At 48.5% G+C, this 23,602-nt stretch overlaps 1 protein-coding gene across 1 annotated transcript in view; it reads right to left on the bottom strand.

Moving 5' to 3' along the window:
- The window catches only part of Ac76E (adenylate cyclase type 2 Ac76E), an 875,452-nt gene that overhangs the window by 235,858 nt on the left and 615,992 nt on the right, over nt 1–23,602 (bottom strand). The window contains exon 6 of the mRNA XM_050195342.3: nt 6,660–6,771. Coding sequence (XP_050051299.2) covers nt 6,660–6,771 — 112 coding nt within the window. The remainder of the gene's footprint in view (nt 1–6,659; nt 6,772–23,602) is intronic.

The following is a 23,602-nucleotide window of genomic DNA, read 5'->3' as shown; positions in this document are numbered from 1 at the left end:
TGAGACGTTAAAGAAACAGCACGCTGCAATCTGGCACGAATTTGCGGTCGCGTGACTGCGGATGCCCATATGCATATGTCGTCTGCGTATGTACTGATGCGTACTGTATCAGGAATTATTTCCGCAAGGCCAATAAGGGCAACATTGAAAAGAGTCGGGCTGAGAACTCCTCCTTGAGGCACTCCACGGACCACAGCGTGTCTTGTCGTTTCGCCATCATTCGTGGACATGAAGACTGTACGACCATCTAGGTAATTATCAATCCACATGTAGAGACGGCCACCGATGCCTAAATTACTGAGGGCATCAAGAATGGCTTCGTGCAGTACATTGTCATAAGCTCCTTTTATGTCTAAGAAAACTGCTCCTACAAGGCGGTGTCGCTTTTTTTCGTGTTCGATCGTGGACACGAGATCAATGACCCCATCTATTGCAGACCGGCCACGTCTAAATCCGGTCATCATTTCAGGATAAAGCTCAGTCTTTTCCATGAATCATTCTAATCTAGTGAGCACCATCCGTTCCATCACCTTACCGACACAGCTAGCTAAAGCTACTGGCCGGTAAGATGACATTTCGTAAGGCGATTTTCCTGGCTTTAGGAGGGCGACCAAACGGCTGGTTTTCCACTGCTTCGGGACTGTACTGGATGACCACGTGGCGTTATAGTATGACAGCAGGACTTTCCGACCTTCCATCCCAAGGTGGCACAGAGCAGTATATGAAATACCGTCAGGTCCAGGGGCAGAAGATCGTCTCGACGCAGCAAGTGCAGCTTCCAATTCCGGCATCGTGAAAGGAAGGTCAAGACGATCATCTTTAGGAGGTAGCACGGGTCGTTCCAATGTTGGACATGCTGAAGCATCGGTACGGGTGACTCTCTTACAGAAGTCTTCGGCAACCTGCACTTCCGTCAGAGATTGGTGAAGTGCTAGAGCACGGAAAGGATGTTTTTGCTGAGGAGGGGCACGAAGGCTTCGTACTATGTGCCAGATCCTAGAAAGTGGCTTTCGAGGATCTAGAGACGAACAGAAGGTCCTCCACCGTTGTTTTCCCATTTTTTGAAGGTGACGCCGTATTTTTCGTTGAGCTCGTCGACATAAAGCAAGGTCTAATGACGATTGAGTTCGCCTAAACTTCCTTTCAGCTCTCCGACGGATCGCTCGGAGCCGTTCATATTCAATATCAATCGCCGTTCTGGATGTAGGTGCACTGATGATACAATAATGTCTTCTATATCAGATGGTGAAGTGATGTCTCCACAGTACTCTTCGACAGATGTAGTGAATGTGGACCAATCAGTGCAGCGTACAGCAGATGCAGTTGATTGCACAAACCACTTCATCTGCACATATGTTGGTATATGATCGCTGCCATGCGTTTCTATGTCCAAGCACCAGTTGACTAAGGGCAGGAGGCTCTGAGATACAATAGTGAGGTCTAAGCAACTTCCGTAGGTAGTGCCGCGGATGTAAGTTGGAGATATATCATTGATGACAGCCAGACCTTCAGTGTCTATGAAGTCCATCAAGTGCCTACCCCGACAGTTCATTGCGGCACTTCCCCAGTAAGGATGATGAGCGTTGAAGTCTCCAATAACAACATGAGGGCCTGGGGAACTTTGTAATACAGTGAATAGATAAGTTGTACCCGCAAGCTTTCTATTAGCGAAGACAGTAGCGAAGACAGTAGCGCAAGTGGGATAAGTTGTACCCGCAAGCTTTCTATTAGCCCACTTGCGCTACTGTCTTCGCTTGTGGCTGCGTGCTTGAAGTGCTCGAGCTTGAAGTGCTCAACAGTTTAATAGAGTAGACAGTAAAAATGACCAGTGGCTCAGTTTCTGTCTTGGCACCCATGCTCAACAATACATAAGAGGAAGGTTTAGCACGGGTGCTGCTCCTATCTAAATGCATGTAAAAGGAGAATTCGTTTTTCTCGACAACCACTGAACCAAATTTGACGAGGCTTGCCGCATTTAAAAGAAAAAACTTAAAAATTAGTGACTGTAGGCTTCGAATTTTTTATTTAGGCTGTCAATTTTTTTATTAAAGATCGGTGATAATCGAACATTTTTAGAAAACGAAACTATCAAGTTTACAACTCTGTAACTCAGCAAGGAAAAATGACAGCACAATTCTGTTGATTGCATCTAATAGTACATCTAAAGCGGACAAAATTGGTATGTTACACCTGAATCTGAAAAAAAATCAGTAATATGGAAATATGACTTTTGCAGAACACTTGTACACAACGTAACGCATTCACGTTAGATGTAAATTGACATATCGAACTTGTCCGCTTTGAATGATCGAATGGATGCTGTTTAGAGAACCGCGATATCTGTTTTTATTGCAGATATATTAATTTATAAAGTTCGTGCGTCTGTATCTTTCGGACTTTCGAATTTTTGAAAATCCTTTTCGCAAAGTTCAGGCTCCAAATAGAAATTCCGCTTCCAACAGTCACTAGAATTTGATTTTTCTCTCTCAAATCCAAGAAATTTCATTAAAATCGGTCCAGGGGTTATCTAAGAAAAGCGTTTTTGCGTTTTACATGTATTTGAATAGGCCGCGTCGGAGTTGGGCCCGTGCTAAAGCTTCCTTCTTTAGGTTTGTTTCGCCTCTGTTTGGAATTGACAGAAATAGACATCTACAATGACGGAACACACATGGTACAATTGCTTATCGTTCATGTTTTATTTTCCCGCTCATTAATAATTGTTTCGATCTCCTTCACGCCACAAGCTTTGAACAGCTTGCATGCTTAATCAGTGACGGACATTTTTAAATATTACGCGGTCCTAGAGACAGGAAACGTGCGTCGCATTTCATACAACCATTATTGCCAAACACACCCATTTTCAAAAAAAAAAAACAAGAAAACATTCACATGAGAACAGCCAAATTCAACCGTATGGTGACGTTTGTGCACTGAAGTTGTGACGTCAAGCTGCTTTCAATTGCGCTACGCGCTACTGTTTGATAAAGGTAGATCAAACTTTACAGCAATACTGTTACAGCTTATGTGTTGCCATTCACAATCACTTATTCTGAGGAGTAAAATCAGAACTAAAATTTTATTTCACGACTCTTCAGACAAGGGCAGGACAACCGCCAGAAGCCTTTGCTGGACCGCTTCGTTAAACAGTGAAACTTATCTCCACTAGTAGCTCCAGTCCAGTACAGCTTTGAATAATTGTAATTATTCAGTAATGTAATCGTGAGGTCTCCTGTAATGGACCTCTATTGGGACTAACAGTATAAATAAACAAAGAAACAAAATGTCGCGACTCAAAAACGCCTCTAGCATGACACTGCTTAGCTGCGGCTGTGAGCAACGAGGTGTAATATAAACAAAGTAGATGCATAAATTAGTTACTTCTTTTGGTAAAATATGCACGATTGAGTACCACGCTTGACTATGCTTACAATAAAGCCGGATACACTTCGGGAATTGGCTTTAGCACCTCTGCTGTTGCACAGTAGTGCACAAAAGTTAAACGTCGAGGCGGCACATTTTCTTCCCACAATTTTATTACTAAAAGAAACTTTACAGCGTCTCGCCCGCGAGGAAAGGAGATGGAGACTGTCCGCGCCAGCGCAAGAACGCGCATGACGAGAGGCAGAAACCACGAGTGCGGACAAAAAGCTTTATACAGTTTAGCGCGAAAGCGCAGATGAGTGCACGGAGCCACGTATGGGTACGAATAAAAGACAAAGAAACAAATAAACACGCTAAAATAGATTCCATTGCCACAGCAACAAATTTCAAACAGATGAACTTCCGTGACCATGAAAGCCACAGGCGGGCGGCATGCCGAGGCACGCCGTCTGTGTATCGGCGAACGCTTCTGCACCGTTTCCGCGTTTGTCAAGAGCCACCAAATTGAAAACTTCGCTCTTTGTCCGCGGGCTGTTTGCGCATCCCAGAGAGACGGTGACTTGCGCTAATGAGAGCGTGGGTGAAACCTCTAGCTTCGTTTTCAAGTTGTGCCCGATTTTAACGAGGAATGATTCCATGCAGCCACGGTTGGTTAACTCGTTCGTTGTTGTAGCACCACCATCCAAAGTATTTCAAAATTGTATTGGCGCCAGTGACTTGTTGCACGTTCATCATCCCACGCGAAGTTTCCTGCTATGATAAGAGATGTTATAAAAAAAGGAAAGGAGAGCAAGAAAGAAAGGGGAAAAAGCAAAGGAGAATACCGCACTGTTTAATGTCTGCCTTTAAGACCAAATCCCTGCAAGAAGTGCAACAACACTTTCAAAGCCTTGTGTGCTGTGGACGGTCTCGGCCAGTGTCCCAGGGCCCTTTCATACGACAAAAGGCGTTTGTCAAGACTATCTAACACTCTTGAGAGTTCTTTGCTGGGCGCACTGAAGCAGAGACATTCATAAAGAAGGTGGGTGATTGTTTCCTAACACCTACAGTTATCGCATGTAAGGCTGTTGTCCATTCCGATTCGAAATGAGCAAGTATTTGTGAAGGCCACACCAAGCCACAAGCGGCACAGAAGCCTCTCCTCAGCTCTACATAGTCCTGACCGAAGACGTAGCCGTAGATTCGGATCCAAGTTGTGGAGACGAGCGTTGGTAAATTCGGTCGAGTTCCACAGCGAAAGTGTAAGTTCACGTACGAGTGAACGAAGCCTTGCAGCTGTGCCTGTTCTGAATAACGGTATAGCTATAAAGTGGAGGCCATCATGAGCAGATCGGGCGGCGTCATCTGCACGGTCGTTTCCGTAGATACCGCTATGGCCCGGTATTCACTGATAAATGATGCGTCCTACCCATCCCGATGGTAGACAAGATCCGGGTATTAGGAATTATGATAGAACACAGGGGCGGCAATGGCGAAGCACTTCGCAAGATAACGGCAAAGGCCACCAGCACGATGCAGCTCATTCGACGCATCACCAACAAACACGCGGGTATGCGCGAAGGCAGCGTCATAGGACTCATACAAACCTTCGCCATTTCTCAAATAAAGTACACGACAGCGTTTCACAACTGGACGGTAGCGGAAAGAAACAAGTTCAACGCCCTCATACGCAAGTCGTACAAAAGTGCGTTGGGACTTGCGTTTGGAGTCAGCACCACCAAGCTCTTAGAACTAGGCTTACAGAATGCGCTCGGGGAACACGTGGAGGCGCAACAAGTATCCCAACTCGAGCGCCTATCCAAAACCCGCCCGCGCAGACACGTGCTCGAAAAGCTCGGCATCACATACCACACGCAGTACGGCATCAAAGTAGAAATTCCAAGAACCGTACGCGAGCAACTATAAGTACCCCCATTGCCTCGCAACATGCACCCCCAACACCACACGGGGAGACGTAAAGCCAGGGCACAACACATGAACCAAAGCTACTCCAACAACAAGGAGGATGTCTTCACCGACACAGACCGTTATCGAGACAGGAATAGTTTCGTGGCGGCAGTTACTAGCCCCCGAGGCAACCACCTCACGAGCGTCCCCGTGAACACGGCACATGCCGAAGCGGCAGAGGAAGCGGCCGTAGCATTGGCCCTCACACAAACCAAAGCGACATACGTGATCTGCGGTTCGCAAACGGCAATTCGCAATTTTGCAAATTGGCGCATCTCGCAAGAGGCGTATCACACACTCCAGCGACATCCCATACACCAGGGAGAGGCCGACTTCGATAACCGAAGGCATTTGCTATGGATCCCGGCACACACTGGATTGAGCACACCCCACGAAGCGGCTCACCGCGTTGCTCGAGGCCTCACTCACGGAGCATCATCGGAGGAAGAGCTCCCGCGGTGTACTGCAAACGTCTGAGCGTGGGAGGATCGTATGACCAGGTTCCACGACATCACGGCATACTACCAGTTACAAAGACGCGTATACCGATTCCCTCACGCTAGGTTAGACAGGACGCAAGCAGTACACTTCAGACAATTACAAACGTATTCTTACAGAAACCCCAGACTCATGCACGCCATGTATCCAGACATGTACACTACAAGCAGATGCACATCATGTGGCGAGGTTATGGGAGTGTCGCGACTTAACAAACAAGTCGGGCAGTGCCGAACGCCCCGTGTCTTCCACCGCCAGCTTCCGCTCGCACTGGAAGACCGCACTGCTTACCTCGAACCTGACAGCACAACTCTGGGCCGTCCGGCGAGCCGTGGAAGCCGCTTCGAGACAAGGCCTCGGAACCGGGTCCGCGGCGGGTGCCTAGAACCACTAAAAAGACGCCGGACTCGAATCTTATTGATTTGAAAATAAAGTTTACGCTCTCTCTCTTTATCTATTGCGTGGTGATGAAAAGAGTCTTATGTCAGCGACTAATTGTTCACTCGATCTATGACGAAATGGCGGCATAATGCACTTAAGAGCAGACTTGGAGTCGCAGAAGGTTGACCATGTCTGTGACGGTTCTTCAATTACAAATTCTAGAGCAGCACGGAGGGCGGCGAGGTCTGCAGCCATCTATGATTTAAATTGCGACATCTTGAATTTTATGGTGACGGACTTCGCGGGAATAACCACCGCTCCTGGTGAGCTTGCAGAAGAAACCGAACCATCCGTGTAAATGTGAAAGCTTCCGCTGTGTTTATCGTGCAGGAACAGTAATGCGGCTTGTTGTAGCGGCAAGATGTAGTAATCAGCCCATCACCTTCACTTACCTGCGCAATCTGGTCAAAGCGGCCAAAGAGCTCGTTGAGCGTCTGCACCAGGTCCGACGCGGAGAGTTGTTCCGATAGTCTCGTGAAGTTGACGATGTCCGCGTACAAGATACTGCAAGTAGGGAAGAAATAGAAGCAACGGTTTAAGTAAGAATTTCAAGCTCGCCCATATCAACGCCAGGGTAACCATTTAGTAAAACGGGCATTATAAGTTCTCTAAAAGCGCAATAAGAATGTTGAAACGCAGAATGGGTCACCTCTCTACCTGCAGAGACCTTTAATAAACTTAATATCTTAGCGAATATTATGTTCTGATATTTCTTATGACGTGATTTCTCTTCTCTGTGCAAGTTTAAATAATTTGAAATAAAAAAAAAATGGACTGCGTAAGTCCACGAACTCGTAAAGATATGTACTAAATATATTGCAGCGCTGCCCGTGCGGGGAGGGTAACAACAAAATATTATGTAGCCCACACTCTCTCCTACACTGGCAACGTCTTCCTTCACAGCACGATATTGTGTGATGCCTTGGAGGTGATCCGAGGCGGATGTTTGCGACGAACGGTGCCGTGATTGGTTCACCATTTCAGAGTAGTAGCTGAATGAATGTGAACTAAGTGTGCTTATTTGCTGCTTTCCAGAAAGTATAAATAATGGCGAAGTCAATAACAGAAATCGCGAACAGAAGCCGTTGCAACTTTTTCATGATGATACGCTGTCTGTGACTAGCAGGCGCTCAACGCGTCTTTTTTTTTGTTTTTGAAAGCGAGCATTGTGGTGTTTCAATTTCATCACGTGTGAAATGCATGCGTTTCTTGGTCCTCTATGCCACGTGAGAATTGTTTAATAGGAATACAGACAACATTGGTCTCGGGAACCCGTTATAGCAGCTTGTAAAGAAGGAGCTTGACAGGCGAGAAAATAAAAGAAAGGTAGAAAAGAGCCATCGCATGATGGCCAACCGCTAACATAACTTTGCATCTTTTCGACGAAGGAATTCTTGTAGAGAACACTGTTCCTTCGCGCTGCATTATATTTTTTTTCCCGTGTGTTACTGGGAGACGCCGCTCCCATTGCCATGGCCATGGAAGTGGAGTCGGCAGAACGCCGACGCGAAGCGACTACTTTGGCAGGAACCGGCCCGAGGAAGAGGAGGAGGAGGAGGAGAAAAATTTATTTTAAAAAAACGAAAGGGCAAGCAGGTGTCTTTCTGCTTGTGCGGGAGGCGCCCTTAGTCCAGGGCTCCTGCGGCTCTTGCTGTTTCCCGGGCCCGCCCCACCAGTTGTTGCTGGTTACGAGGGTCCGAACTAGTCAGCACGGCCTCCCACTGCTCGGGTGTGGGGTTGGGTATTTGCGGGGCTGCCTTCACGTTGGGGCACGCCCATGTTTTGTGATATAAGGAGGCGTAGCCGTTACAAAGGGGACATTCGTATGAGCATAGTGTAGGGTGTATTGCGTGCAGTCTCCTTAAATGGGGGTAGGTATTGGTTTGTAATTGTCGCCATGTTAAGGCGTCTTCACGTGAGAAGGTCTTGTGTGGAGGTGGGTATTGTCTGTTCAATCTGTGGTGTAGTAAGGCGTTCTATTGTAAAGGTACGGGTTCCATAGATGCGGCCGTATCCCCCTCTTGTGGCGCCCGGAAGGCATGAGCTCGGGCTACAGCGCGCGCACGCCGATTTCCACGGAGGGACTCGTGTCGTGGAGTCCGTAGTATTTCAACGTCCGGGAATTGGGAGGCTTGTTTGATGAGTCGGTGGCGATTGAAGATATTCTGCCTCTCGCGTAGCTTCGGCAAGCTGCCTGGGAGTTAGTAATAATTGTGACGTACTCGTTGGTCAGACTAGAGGTGATGGCCAAGGCGATGGCTGTCTCCGCCGCTACGAGGGCACTGGAAGTGCGGACCGTCATCGAGACCACCTCTTGAAGGTTATGGTCGACAACGCTGGCCGTCGTGGCTGCTTTTTGGGGTACTGCGCGGCATCTGTGTATAGTGTGGTGGGGAGACTGCCATATTTTGTCGGTAGAGTCTTTGCGCGAGCTTGGCGACGACCGGCATGATGTTCCGGGTGCCTGCTTCTGAGGATAGGGGCTACCTTGATGTGCTGCTAGAAGTTGGGGGCCAGATGGATTGCTTGTTCGTGGCCTTTTCCGTGCGTGGGGTAGACCTCTGGGCCTTCAGGAGATGCGCCAGGCGCGCGTCCATCCTGGGGGTCTTAAGGTCCGTGGATATTTCCTTGGTGGCCCTTTCAACGTCTCTCTTGACCTGCGCGAGTAGATCCTCTAGTGCACCGTACTCCGACTCATCTTCGTCCCGTATCTTTCGGAAGAGATCCCAATCAACGTACTTCAATATCCTAAGCGGGGCCGCTTTCATCCTGATTGATAACGCCACAATGTGATGGTCGCTCCCTAAATTTTCTTGCAAGTTAGTCCAGGCTGCGTCAGTGTTTCCAACAAAAGCCAGATCTGGCATCGTGTCCCTCGAGACCGAGGTGCCTATCCTCGTGGGAAAGCGGGGGTCCGCCACTAGGGTCAAAGCGCAGTCTTCTGCCGTGCTCACTAAGTTCACTCCCTTCGCCGTTTGTTTATTATACCCCAGGCCATGTGCGGGGCATTGATGTCCCCTGCCACTATCGGAGGGCTGTCACCCGCTATGGCGACTGCCCTGCCTAGGAGTCCGCGAAAACTCCGCCTCTGATCTGTCGGAGGGCTGTACACATTGAGGACGAATATGTTCTGTTTGATCCTGCCACTAGGGATTATCTCAACCAGCTGCGCCTCCAATCTAGTGCTAGCATCAGCTCTACCTATTGTGATCTCGTGCTCCTGGAAGGAAATTGCCTTCTTAACCATAGTGATTACCCCTCTCCTACCGTCTCCTCTCGTCGAGACAACGCGGTAATCCGAGAAGGTCGCCTCCTCACAAAGGGTCGCCTGTAGGAGGAGCAGGACATGCGGTTTGTCCGCTTGTGCTTTCACAAACTGTTGTAGCGATGCCTTGCGCCTCTTGAAGCTGGCGCAGTTCCATTGCCACACAAATAATTTGCCTGTGTTGTCCGCCATTGTGTCTCTATTTAGTTAGAATCCCCTTGAGCGCGGTGCACTTGCCCGACGCCTCGGAATCCTGATATGCTTTCTTAACCTTACCGGTCACCTTCAGTCTGCTTACGTCAACAAGTTTAGCCTCCATTATCCCCATTCTGCGGTTGAGGGTAGCAATGGCCTCAGACTGTTTCTTGATGGTCTCGGATTGCTGCTCGATAGCTCCGGACTGTGTCTTAATCGCCTCCGCTAATCGATCGAGGAGTTCCGCAAGCGATCCTTTCGCGATGGTCGCGGCGGGCATGGAAGCCGATACGGACGCCTCCTCCATCAGCTCCACCACAGCCTCGGTCGACTCGGGAGGGGGCGCCTTACGCTTTGCCTGACCCAGCACTGGTTTTAGTGCTGGTGCGGGCGACGTGCTGCCATGACCGTTCTGTGCTTTACGAATCAATTCGAGGTCTGCCCTCAACTTACGCATTTCCGCCTTGAGCTGCGCGTTCTCCTGCTTTAAAGCCGCAAGACGCGGATCCTCCATCTTCTCTGGCAGTGTACCATGCGTTACCTTCTTTCCAGTCGTCGTCTCCGTGACCTTGTTCACCCAGGTAGGCCCCTCCTGGATGCGAACACTGGAGCGCGAGCGTCCCCTAGAACGGGAGCGCGCTCTGCTGACGGGGCGCCCGCTGGATCGGGAGCGCGCTCTGCTGTCGGCGTGCTCCCTAGATCGGCAGCGCCCTCTCGTTGCCGACAGGCCCCAGGAAGGGACCGCGCCTGCCACGCTAGCATCACGTGATCCTGCAGCCACTTGCGCCTCCCGGGCGCGCAGCCGGCGCCGCTGCCTCCGACGCACGATGTACGGCACCTGGAAGCGCTGGCTACACCTGCGGTCGGCCGTCGGGTGCGCGCCTCCACAGATGGCGCACTTTGGGTCGCACTGATGATCTTCTGGTGGGGAAACCATACCACAACCGCCGCATTTCCTTTTGTCCTCGCCGTTAGGGCAGACGTCTGCTCTATGGCCGAGCTCTCCACACGTGTAGCAAACGTCTACTTGCCTGCGATACAGGGCGCAAGGCAACATGACCGTCCTGCAGACCACGTGATTCGGCACCCTTTGTCCTTCAAAGAGCACAACGATCGTGGGGGTCTTCTTGATTCTTCGTTCTTCTAATGCCTCGGGGTTTCGGTGGTTGACATGTGCGCCTTTAGATCGGCGTCGCTGATCTCGGGGCCCACCCCCCCCCCGCACCACTCCCTTGCAGTTGTCATCCGATGCCGCCACGTATGCTGCCACGTCGAAGGGCCCCTCCTTCGTGTGGATCCTCTGGACCTTGGCGTAGGCGCGCGCATTCGCTACATGCGGCGTGGAAATAACTAGGATGTGTGTGGATGCCATTGTGGCACACCGTGTCATCCCGCACTTGCGTCGGCGCCACGACCGCCGCCATGGCCAGCGCCCGGGCGAGGTGTATCAAATCCGACTTTTTTAGGTCCAGCCCCCCTCGAGGCCGGAGGATGATCTTGAATTGCTCCCTCGGTAATCTGGGGAGCCTCGAGGCGTCCACGATACGCTTGAACGCGCTCCGAGGTGCGGTAGTGCGGCTGCCGCGTTTCTCGCCTTTCTTCTTCGCTTCGGGCCCCAGCATCCTCGGCTCGCCCGGCCCGGTCTTCTTCTTTTTGCCCAGCGCTGTTACCCAGCCTGAGCACTCCGCGTCCTCCGGACTAATATCCATGCCTTCAACAATCACCACGCTTGGATTGGAGGCCATAGCACCGCGTCTCGCCGCCACTCGCCGAGCGTCTCGAGCGAGCGTCTCGCCGAGCGGCCACCGCTCTGCCGTTAGGCTGAGCGCGTTAGGTTTAGCGGTGCGCCAGCGTGGTCCACCAGAAAACAGCTCGGAGAAAAGTCACAAAAGCACCCACCGGTGAAAGTTCGGTGTCCTCCGGTTCCTTGCGACCAACCGCGTCGAATACTGCAATTGTGTAACGTGGCAGCCAAAAGAACCTGCCAAAAACATTTAACAAAGCGGGAGCCGATATTCAGCCGTCCGCACTGGTCGGCTCTTCTCCGCAAACGAACGGAAACACCGCTTTTTGGGAGTAATTATCGATAGCGACCTATCAAGGAGCCCGCACGCTTCATACCTAAAGAGGAGGTTAGTGACAATAATAGATCTCCTCAAATTTCTCGGCGGTAAATCATGGGGCACGTCGGTGCGGTCAATGCTGCAGCTTTATAACGCCTTGTTCCTCGGTTTCGCAAGATACAGCCTTCCTATGCTTGGTAACACCTGCAAAACAAACCTGCGTGTACTCCAGGGACGGCAAGCCCAAGCCCTAAGGACGTGTCTCGGTCTTCCGAAGTGTCCGTCTACAGCGGCAACGACTGCCATAGCTCAAGGTCACCCAATATCAACGTACATAGCCACCGACGCTCGCAGGGCGCATATTCGGCACGTTGCCCGACTAACTTCTCACCATCTTGCTGCGTTACCTGCAGAAAGACCACACACAACTTTCAGTCGTATAATTGTTGCCAATCGCACCTCGTTCCCATCGAACTACATGCCTGCAGCAAGACCATCCTCACCTTTATGGTGGCTGCAAAAACCTGAAATACGCCTCACCATCCCAGGAATCACGAACAAAGCTCACATGACGTCGTTTGCCCTGAAGCAGGCCACATTAGGACTTTTACATGAGGTGCATGTAAAAGGCCACGTACTATCGTGAGCAATATGAGCGGGAACACGCGAACGCGTGGCAAATAGCCTCGTAACCGAGTTTTGGAGCGATACGCGGATGGCGCTGTCGAAAACAGAGGGGAAAGGGGGACGCTCTTCAGCTGACTGTTGGCACTCCCATCGCGCCTGCGTTTGTCGAAAACGGCAGCTTACGGCATTTCACTGGCAGCCGATAAGACGGTTACGTGCGCAGTGACTTCCAGCGACTCATTTCTTTTTCCAGTCATGCTTTCTTTTTTTTTGTTTAGAGCGCAGCTCTTAAGCGCCCGTTTCTGCAATTAGCGTAAGGTATTTTCACATGTACCCCCATAGGACTTCATGTATATCTTATGGAGCGCATCGTGTCACGCTTTCTAAACAGACGGACAAATTTCCCAGGGAAGTAGCTCTCGAATGTTTACGCTTCAAAACAATGCTGCTATTGGCCACGCTTCGGTGCACATAGTTATCGGTAACCGCAATATCAAAGAGCTTTATCAACGTGCGCTGACGATGCGAAGTTCCGCACTTTGTATAAAGAGACGCACGGTGGGAGTGCCGACAGTTACTAGAACAGCGTCCTCCTTTCTGCTTTGTTTCCGACGGCGGCCGCCGCATATCGCCCATAGTAGGGTTCGAGGCTATCTGACACGCGCTCCTGTGTTCCCGCTCATGTTTCTCACGATAGTACATGTTTACATCGATGGCTTGGTCCCACCTACAAGATCAGCTGCCGCTGTGGTGATACCAGGAAGATCAGTCAAAATACAGCTAAAAACGTCACATGCATTATTAGCGACAGCTGCTGAACTGGTAATCCTACGTGCAGCTCTTCATTTTATTTAGGAGGAACCACTCCATGCATGGTCAATCTTATGTGATTCCAAGGCAGCCATACAGAGTGTACTCTCAGCACTGCGCTGTGGATCACATAAGCAGCTCGTCGCAGAGATCAGAGAAGTCCACCATCACATAGTTGACGAAGGACACGATATAATATATCAGTGGTTGCCTAATCACTGTGGCATACATGGCAATGATCCAGCGGACGCAGCTGCCCAATTCGCCAATGATGGCGTCAACTGCGTGGCCATTCCTCTTTTGAGAGCCGACGCAGTGAAAAAACTTTCCGAACTTGCGCGTGAATTAAAATTAGCTCAATGGAATTCATCCGAATTCACAAGTGCACACCTTCATACCCTGGACCATAATTTACAGCTCCTTATTCCGCCCGACCTTCCACGATGTAACTGCACCCTTCTAGTCCGTCTATGGCTTGGAGTAGAATTTTCAAATGCGTACTCCTTTGTTATCGGAACGGCCGAGAGCTCGCTTTGTGACTTCTACGGGTGCAACGAAAGAATCGCACACCTTCTTTCTGAGTGCCTTCGTTTCAACCCGCAAAGAGCAGCCCTTTCAGCCACCTATAGACCAACTGGACAAACGCCCACTAACGAAAAACAACATCCTTGGAAATTGGCCTACGCGAACATCAACGCGATCCGCTATGAAGGCGCTGCTGCGTTACTTAAAAGACACGGGACTTTGTGTCAAATTGTGACTGCACACTATGTGACGTAGGATTGGACGGTGACACTGCGTAACCCTAGGAACGCCTTCGCAGATTGCGTGACAGTGCCCACAGAAACAGTTCTGTATCGTGTGTATGTGTGTGTGTATGGTTTCTTTAAAATTATTTTTCTCTCTTTCACCTATCACATCCCTTTGCGCCTCCCCCAGTACAGGGTAGCCAACCGGAGATAATCTCTGGTTCACATCCCCTGTCTTTCCTTTGCCTTTCCCCCCCTCTCTCTCTTCAATCGGCTTTATTGGTAACCGCCGATGTAAAATAAAGTTTCGTGGTCACTGATACCATTGAAAACGCAGCGCCTCGGCCGTGTGACGTGTAGCATGACGATATACCCTCATAGTTGCAGGAATAGCGGTCTAAAATCTCCGGTGTGGCGCAACGGATGGGCCGCTCCGATTTTAATGGTGCTGTTGGAGCAGCTCTACTAATTAGTAGGGCGCCTTACAACTGCGCAAGGGTGCATACCGACATCTTTTACACCGGCGGCGAAGCCTTCGTCTCCCCTATGGTGCCTGTGACAGCCTCAAGTGAATTTTGCTATTCCTGGAATTACAAAAAAGTCCAATCATCCAGCGCCGGCTCTTAAACAACTTACGCTCCTATTACTGCACCAGACGTATCATGGCCACATTCATATATATACCGATGGTTCGACCTCACCTACCAGCTTAACTGCCGCTTTCGTCGTTCCAGCTAGGCAGGTTACAGTTATATTAAAATTTTCACACATGACTACATCTACGTCGGCAGAACCTGCAGCTCTCCATGCCGCTATGACGTATATCACCGAACAGCCAACAGAGAAGTGGGTCGTATTTTGTGATTCTAAGGCAGCTCTTCACAGTATAAAATCTGCGTTACATCACAGAACTTACGAGCAGATGATATCTGACATCAGGGAAGTGCACCACCAAGCTCTGGAAAGAGGACACCACATTATATTTCAATGGATTCCTGCTCACTGTGGCATCGTCGGCAACAACCTAGCTGACAAGGCTGCCCGGTGTGCCCACGAAGATACCAAGACGTGTCCAACACCTTTAGCGAGGTCGGACGCTGCCAGGGAACTTCGCCTAGTTGCACGCAATAAGTCACAAGATCTCTGGATTTCAAGTGCGTTCAATCGCAGATTACGGAAACTGGACCCCACGCTACGGCTACAACTACCATCTAGCCTTTCCCGAGGCGAAACAACATTACTGTACCGCTTGTGGCTGGGAGTGGCGTTCACGAACGCATACTCCTACCGTATGGGAATGGCCGAGAGCCCGATGTGCGACTCCTGTGGGTGCGAGGAAACCATCGAGCACCTATTGTGTACCTGCCCTCGCTACGATGTCCAACGCCTCTCTCTGCGGGCAACTTTACACCGACTAGACTCGAGACCGTTCACCGAGTCAAAGATACTCGGACCGTGACCACACCAGTCACTGGCTCGAAAAGCGATTCGTGCACTAGTGCAGTACTTGAAGTGCACCGGTTTAAGAGACCGTTTATAGTGTCCTTGTGTATGGTGTCCCTCCTACACGTACTCAGTGCTTACTCTCTTCCTTTCTTCCTCTTTCTATTCCCCTTTCCCCCACCCCCAGTGTAGGGTAGCAAACCGGATGCTGTTCTGGTTGACCTCCCTGCCTTTCCTATCTTTGTTCTCTCTCTCTCTCTCTCTCTTACGACTGCGCGATAAACTGTTGGCATAGGTTCGAATCCTTGCCGATGCGCGATATTTTTTGAGCACAGGGCTGATATCATGCCCATAGCCACGCTCCGTGTGTTTTGAGAAAAAGCTGGTCATGCGGCCTAAACCGCTTCTCACTGTAAAAAGAGGCAGAGAGCACCTGATTTCCATATGAGTAAGCAAAACTAAATCATACGCATTGCTGAACATCGGCAAGCAGTTGCTTCAAAAGGAATTTCTATTTGCGAGGCTTTCCTTTTAGAGTAAAAATAACCGTCAAGTCTTAAAAAAGAAAAATTTACGGAAGTTTATTCACATCGACAACGATAGCTGAAGTGCCCTCATGCGTACACGTTGAGCACCTTGCAGGGCACGCGAAACAGGCGTGGTGATGACGTGAGCGTTCCCTTTGAAACGAACTGGGGACACATGCCCCCAGCTCGTTCATTTAGACTTTCTCGTATATCAATATTTTAAACACTTCACAATCACACTGCCTGCCAGAGACAGGCGTATAGCAAATACGTCGCGCGACGCGGAGCAGAAGCTCACGCGTCCGACCCCATGCGCATTCGCCATAAATCACGTACCTTCACTTAACAGCAAGTACAACGCACCAACTTTAAGCATGCCACATAATGACTTTGGGGTGATCGAATGTTACAGACGCCTTAGGGGTACGAGAAAGTATATTACTCGTCATCAGCTGTAGTTCTCTACTGTATACGCATTTTACAAACATGTGGGAACATACATGTATTGCGGCTTGTTTTCTTTGCGGAACCGCTACTGTTTCATATTACGAAAACCAGCTCAAATTGTTGATACACACAATCGCATACATATACAAGCTAGTTAGGAGATCACAACGGATATAGCTGCAATAAATATTTAAATACAATTATGTCGGGCTGGATTGCGCTGAACGCCAATAGCTAGCAGGTCTCATTTTATACGTTACTATGCCTCAGTTATTAAAAACTGCACTCTTAGATGAAGGCGCAGTGTTAAATTATGAGTATAGCTCTCTGATTCCATGGATCTACTTGATGAGCTCTCGGTTAAATATGAGCGCCTATCAACAACAACACTCGAGCTTTTCCCAGCATTAGAAACACTGAAAAACGTCACATTGAGGAAAGTCAACAGAATGCACTAAGGCAGTTATTGAATCCTTTGGGTACTTCGTATAAGAAACCAGCAAAAGCTTACGAATGCCTGCATATTATTTTAACCAGAGGAAAGTGAGGATTATTTTTCGAGTGATGTTCAAGGTGACTTACTCCAAGTGCACTGAAGCCCATGGCAAGATCAAGGCCGGTCACGGCAATTTTTCAAATGTATATAATACAAGTTTACTCGAGGAATGAAAAACGACGTAAAGGAGCAGCGTTAGCAACAAGAAACGCTGCATTACGAGCAGGTTTAAAGCATGACACCGAGGACGCATGTCGGGAAATACGAGTAAATGGGATAGGAAAATAATTTTAAAGGGTGGTCGGCTGGCCAGATAGCTTACCACTAGTGCGAGATTCAAACGATGAAGTGAAAACTTCAACTGTGGGTACGATTTCAGCCTATTTTTCTCAGCGACGCGGTTTTCTAAGAACATGGGCGAACAATCGAACTGAGAATCTGAACAGCGGGCAGCGCTGAGTGGCTTCAAAACATGAGGAGCAGCGCGAGGAGGCAGCCGGGTCGTTTAGAAGGCTGTCCCACGCCGATGCTTGCACGAGGCATTCCTTTGGCGCGGGGGAACCGCACGCTAGATTCGCGACGACGCTTTCTCGATGCAAGACGGGCGGAGAGCGCCACGGCGAGCGGCTCTTCTTGTGCCGCATGCGTGCGTGCCGACCCCGCACTTGGGCAACGGCCGTCGAGAGGACGCCGCATACCTTCCTGCGTCCCGCGCACGGGGATTACGAGGCCCAGAACGCGCGAGGCACGATTTCCGGAAAGCCGGACAGTAAATACATGCACGCCCAGCAACGCAGTTACCGCGCCGGCGAGGCACAAAGCAACACGAGCAGAGCCATCGTCAGGCGTTGCTGCTGCGGCTTGCAGGCTAGAGTGCACGCACTGGAGCGGCGCGGGAAGAGTTTCGCCATGAAATGCATTTTGGTTCCTGCCTTGCGCCCACCAGCGCAGCACTCAGGGTTTGTAGGGTCGGCGCCGCTGTCAAGCTACTGTCGCGTCGACCCGGGTCTTGAATACGTGTTTCTTTCTTTCCCCAGGTCGTTCGCTTCCATCACGGAAAGGGGGGAGTGGGGGGGGGGGGGGTGAGCATTTCTTTCAAATTGCGACTAAACACGAACGGTAAATGAGTTGCAGCACTGCCTCTGGTCTTTGGCATGTCTGTCTCAGGTTCATCACGTCGCACTGCAGTTAGCGCCACTAACTCCTCTCTGGAACTCCGATCCTCTTGTAGCACAGACCTCGCAGCCCCATTTACACAAATAATTTTTCGTTGGCATCATAGAATTTGGGAACAGTCTCTCAGAACAAATTACCGCTGAATATCATGTCAAAAATTTAGAAAATTGCTTATGACGTACTCTTGCGTCGTTATATCGCCATCATCATAATCATCATTATCAGCCTATTGCACACACACGCACATACTATATATATATATATATATATATATATAGATATTGTAGTGAAAAGGAACGCCCGGCGCCCGGCGCTGCAGCCACATCGCCAGTCGTCCGGGAGGCGCGAGCTCGAGACTGCCTCAGCTGCTCTGGTTGTGACGCGCTGCCTGCTGCCCTCTTGTGCCGTATTTATATTAGATTCTGGTGGACGTGCTGCGGTTTTCCCCAACCTGGAATTTCTTTTCGCTACAATATATATATATATATATATATATATATATATATATATATATATATATATATATATATATATATATATATATATATATATATATATATATATATCTGGGTGTCTACCAAGTTGACATTTCCAAATTCCCTGAGGTTTCCAGGTTTTCTATTAGAGGTGAAACAGTCTCTGCGAAATTCCCTGAGTGACACAGAACTTTGTTTTATTGCACGACCGCCCGACAGCACGTCGCTCGATGCTGTCACTTCCTAGTAAGCATGCTAAAAATCAAAGAAAACAACTTAATCTAGTTTCAATAGCAAGGAGTAGTGTTTATTTTATTCAAAAAGAAATCAGAAGGGAGGGATTAGCAAAATGCACATTGAATAAGATATCTTGAAAAGAAATGGCAAAATCCATTGCAAATCAAGTCGGACATTTTCAAATACGAATAAAAAGGAGATGCACACAGAAACAAATATTTTCGAACATCCTCTTCAGTCACGAATTATGATCGACTGCCGTTACGTGTGTGAAACACAGATGGCGCTTGAGACTCCACTGAAAGTAAATCAGGACGGTATAATGACTCTTTCAGCATTTTGTGATCAGACATCATAATTATAGAGTAACCAAATATTTAAATATTGTAAAGTCAGTCGTGCTACGTTTCTTCATAAAATGCATTAAATTCCCCCCTCGAAGTACATGCAAAAGTCATTCATTGGCCTCAAGCATTTCAATAAAGAAAAAAAAAATATTCCTAGGTTGCTACCTACATGTCCCATGTCAAACGTCACGTAAAACACGTAATGCCTTCACCAAAGCGGTAATCTGTAACGATACATATCCCTCAGAAGTAAAATGAAAGTAATTTAGGTTATCAGAATGTTTAATTTACCCTATGCTTAATGTTTGTCTTCTATTCCTTGCTATCCCTGCTCAGAAATGGAAAAAATAGGTCCCGTCCACAAATGTGGATGCTGTGACTGATGGGCTATTGAGCTATTTCTGTCAACTGATAGCAAGCTCATTGGTATGAGGCCTGAACTTTGTCACAAGTGACATTCTCTCTCAACAGCTGGTAAGTCAACCTCAACTGTCCTGATATTCAGCCCACGCACAACACCTCAGTGTTGCATTTCACGGCTTTAAACAGTGTATTTTGGTTTGGATAAGGGTCACCTGCATCTCGGCGTAAGCCAATAGTTTACTTTTTGAGCTCAAGCTCCTTCACAGTTCCTTTCCCTATCATTCCTCAATGCGACCGTACTTTGATTCTCATCCTTGTTCCGCCGCGCGTTGGCCCCACAGACCATTTGAATCATCCTCTTGGTCAGTTGTACAGTCAACGTCCGATTTTTCGGACTCCCTAGGGGCCGCGAAAATGTCCGAAAAATCGGGCAGCTCGAAAAAGTGAATGCATCTCTTTTACTGCCCTTAAGGGCCCAAATCACAACAGGCACATCCGAAGAGGCCTGCCAGTACACATATTAGGCATATCGGTGCTCGCACTGTGACACGAGATGGCGAGTACACGCATGCATAATTAAGGAATACATACTGCGTCCCGTGGCAATTGCCCCTTCCCACGCTTGTTATACTTTCCCGCGTAACAATGCTACATTCAGGCGAAGCTGACTTTGGGGAACCGGCATTATGCAACGCACCGTGCTTTCCGAAGTTCGAAGCCAATCGCGAGGACCACAAAGGCGGAATCGGTGTCATTGCTGACAGCGGCGAATTCTTTCAATGAAAAACATGGGGCTGAACGGCAAGAAGTTTGCGTTTGCCGCGGTGGTGGCTACGGCTGCCAGCGGATCTGCGTGCGAGAGCGCCGTTTCGAGGTGGCGAGGTAATCAAAACGGCGGCGGTGGTGGCTTTGCTTAATGCCGCTTCGGACCTGCGGTCACGGCAAAAAGTACGGCAAATCGGACGGCGAAGGATTCTTGCGTCCGAAATTTCAGACGTTCTTATACACCGACTCTATGGGGTACGTGGTAGTGCCGCGAAGCCGTGCGAATGATCGGGCGCCCGGAAAGTCGGTCGTTGACTGTATGCACACTGGCAACTCCTCCATCAGACGACATGGCGTCAAAGACACTGCGTTACGTTCCCTCTCTGTTACTCGAGCAAGCATTACCGCGACTTACGTTCCCTTTAATAAAATTACAGCTAATTTCCCCTGAGTTTTCCCTGAGTATGTCCAGACTATATATATATATATATATATATATATCCTTCCTTGTCCAGCGTTCTATATACCTATAAGGGAGTAAATTAGTAAAATATCTACCTCCTCTAAACCAAAGATAAAATAAAATCAGCGCGAAAAGTAATTTCTAAATGTAGCGCAGCTAAAGCCTTTTCGCATGGTTTCATGAGGCTCCTCGGGAAGCAGACTAGTGTGGCCAGCGCAGAGAAAACAACAGCCTCATATGGCGTCTTGCCGCTTTCTATAACAAACTGTCACCGAGCGTGCGCGCGCGCGCACGCGTGTATGTCTTGTTTTACAGCGAAGAGCCTCTACTCCGTCGGGGTTTTTCGTGTCCACGTGCGCGGTGCTCACATGAAAATGTGAGCCGATCCCGGATACTGAAAATAAGCGGGAAGTGCGGTGTGCTGCTTCTCCAAGAGGCGTCACATGACGTGATCAGGTGACATCATCACTTGACTAAGACGTCACCGCGCGACGTCGCATTTGACGTGATGGCATAATCAGATTAAATCATCAGGCGATATTGTCGCGTGACGATGCCGTTGTTGTGGTATATTCGAATTACAATCCGAAGCTATCTTGTCTGCAGCTTGTGTGTAAGTCGTACTTTAGGAATTCTGCGACGCAATGTATACTGAAAAAATCGGATTAGTGCAATAAGGCGTTTGCGCTGGGCGGAGGCCCTAGAAGAACGAGCAAGTATGCTGCGCTTTCGCACACGTGCGTGCGCGCGTGACGTACGTCGCTTGTGTGCTTGTCTATAACGTCTTCTCTGTAGATCCAATTTCACAGGGTGGAGTGCAGGCGGACTTTTTTTCCTGTCCCGCATTCGAATAAATTCTACTTATTGGCAGGAAGAATTTACCATTGTGGCGCCAGGCTCACAAAGGTGCATTCCATAGAAATAGAAAAAAAAACATACGGTAGAGTAGAGCCTCTTCGGAAAGCGGCCACGCATTCGAATGAGCGACACCGGCGCCGGGTTACAGAGTGCTGTGAACAAAGAAGCGGCCCGTACTCGCGTTTAGTGAGCACTGACTGGAAACGTGGGATAAGAGGGCCGCGCGGAAAAAGGTTAGCGCGCGGCGCTCGAATGGTTCGTGAAATGTGGGCTCGGCTGGCGCGAAACAAAGTTACTCGCTTTCCATTCTTCTCCTTCTCGACGGCAAGAATTGGATAAAATGAGCTAACATTAGTCGCGTGCGTTTCACAAGGCGGCATTCCAGAGCGCTTCATTTGCATAGGAAAAGGAAGTAGGCGGCGAGCTTAGCCAGCTGCAAGTACGCCCACACTCAGCCGCTTAGAGCCGCGTTAAAGGAGCCTTGAAGCTCCCCTGCTGGGCTCCATTCTATGGCGTTTTAGCCCTTGGTAAACTCTCAACGCTCCTTTTGCGTCACAAGCGCGTTATGGAAGTTTCGAGCCGCTATTGTCACGTTTATTTGAACTTGAGAGCGCAATATGTTGGCAGATGGATTGGCGAGAAGAAAAGAAAGAAAGAAAAAGTAGAAGACACAACATAGGTGCGCACGATTGCTCCAGAAATGTGGATGCCACATACCCTGCAGAGAGTAAAATATAACGTGTCTTTGGTGAAGGTAGGAAAGGAGAGGAGGAACTCAATCGAAAGAATAAACGGCTGAGCAGCCAGAGATGTAGCAGGGCCCCGTTGAAGGAGTGATCGTTATGTAATACTAAGTTGTGTTAAGAAAGCCTCAATGCACCACCGCTGGTGCCACGTACAGCTGCTGCTGCTGCTGCAAAAAAAAAAAAAAAAAAAAAAAAGCGAAAGAAGAGCAGACGCTATGCTACCACGCTATGCTACCAAATTATACTTTAGCTTGGCTGTGGAAGACTGCAACACGTGCAGCTATCACATTGAGAATGCCACTACGGCAATGCAACTCCCACTACAGTCACCGCAGCTTTACAGCGCGTCAAAGGCTTTTGATATCTATCCCTCACTATACCATGTCGAAAAATTCAAATGGTGGAATCAATGTGCCGGCACACCGAAGTGACTTTGCATGTTTCACATTTAGTGAATTGACAGATTTTCTTAGTATCTAATTAAAATTTATATATGGGCCATTGTTATTACAGAATCAGAATCAGAAGTAGTATTTATTATTAGAAGTTGGGTCACATTACAAGTATTTAGTATGCAGAAGGTGGTTCCATAGTCAAAGAGGGTATCGGGACCTCCTGTACAAGAACCGTTATTATAGTTAACATCTGAAAGCAACAGTAGCATATAATAAGTAACTATACAAGCAACAAGAAAATAACGGTTACAGAATAAAATACGGAACTGATTATAAATAATAGCAACATTTAGCATATCTCATGGTGGCAGGAAAAATTGCGCGGGAAGAAAATACCAACAGTTTATTTACAACAACAAAAGAAAAAAAATGCGAACAAAGACCGAATACAGTAATCCATATCGTTAATCTGTCAATAATAAATGCATTTTAGTTCTCTTTTAAATTGTGATAAAGATTTCGCGTTTTTCATTATGAAAGGAAGAGTGTTCCATATTGATATGGAAGTGGATTCTACAGTCTGTTTACCATAGTTAGTGCGGATTCTTGGTAAAAGAAAATTGTTATTCAACGCAAATCTGGTGGTACTATGAATCATCAGGTTAGATGGTGAAAATGTGATCGATGGTAGCTCATGATTCAGAAATCTGTAGAAAAAAATACCTAGGTTGTATTTAATGAGTCCAGAAATGGTAAGGATGTTATTCGCGTGCAGTAGGGAATTGGCATTAGAAAAGCGCGGACTGCAAGTAATTGTTCTAATGGCTCGGTTCTAAACTGTCTGGAGAAACGCAATATGAGTATTATAGTTGTTTCCCCAACATATT

This window comes from Dermacentor andersoni, chromosome 1 (assembly GCF_023375885.2).
Source record: "Dermacentor andersoni chromosome 1, qqDerAnde1_hic_scaffold, whole genome shotgun sequence".
NCBI lineage: Eukaryota > Metazoa > Arthropoda > Arachnida > Ixodida > Ixodidae > Dermacentor > Dermacentor andersoni.
This window is presented reverse-complemented; position numbering and strand designations above follow the sequence as displayed.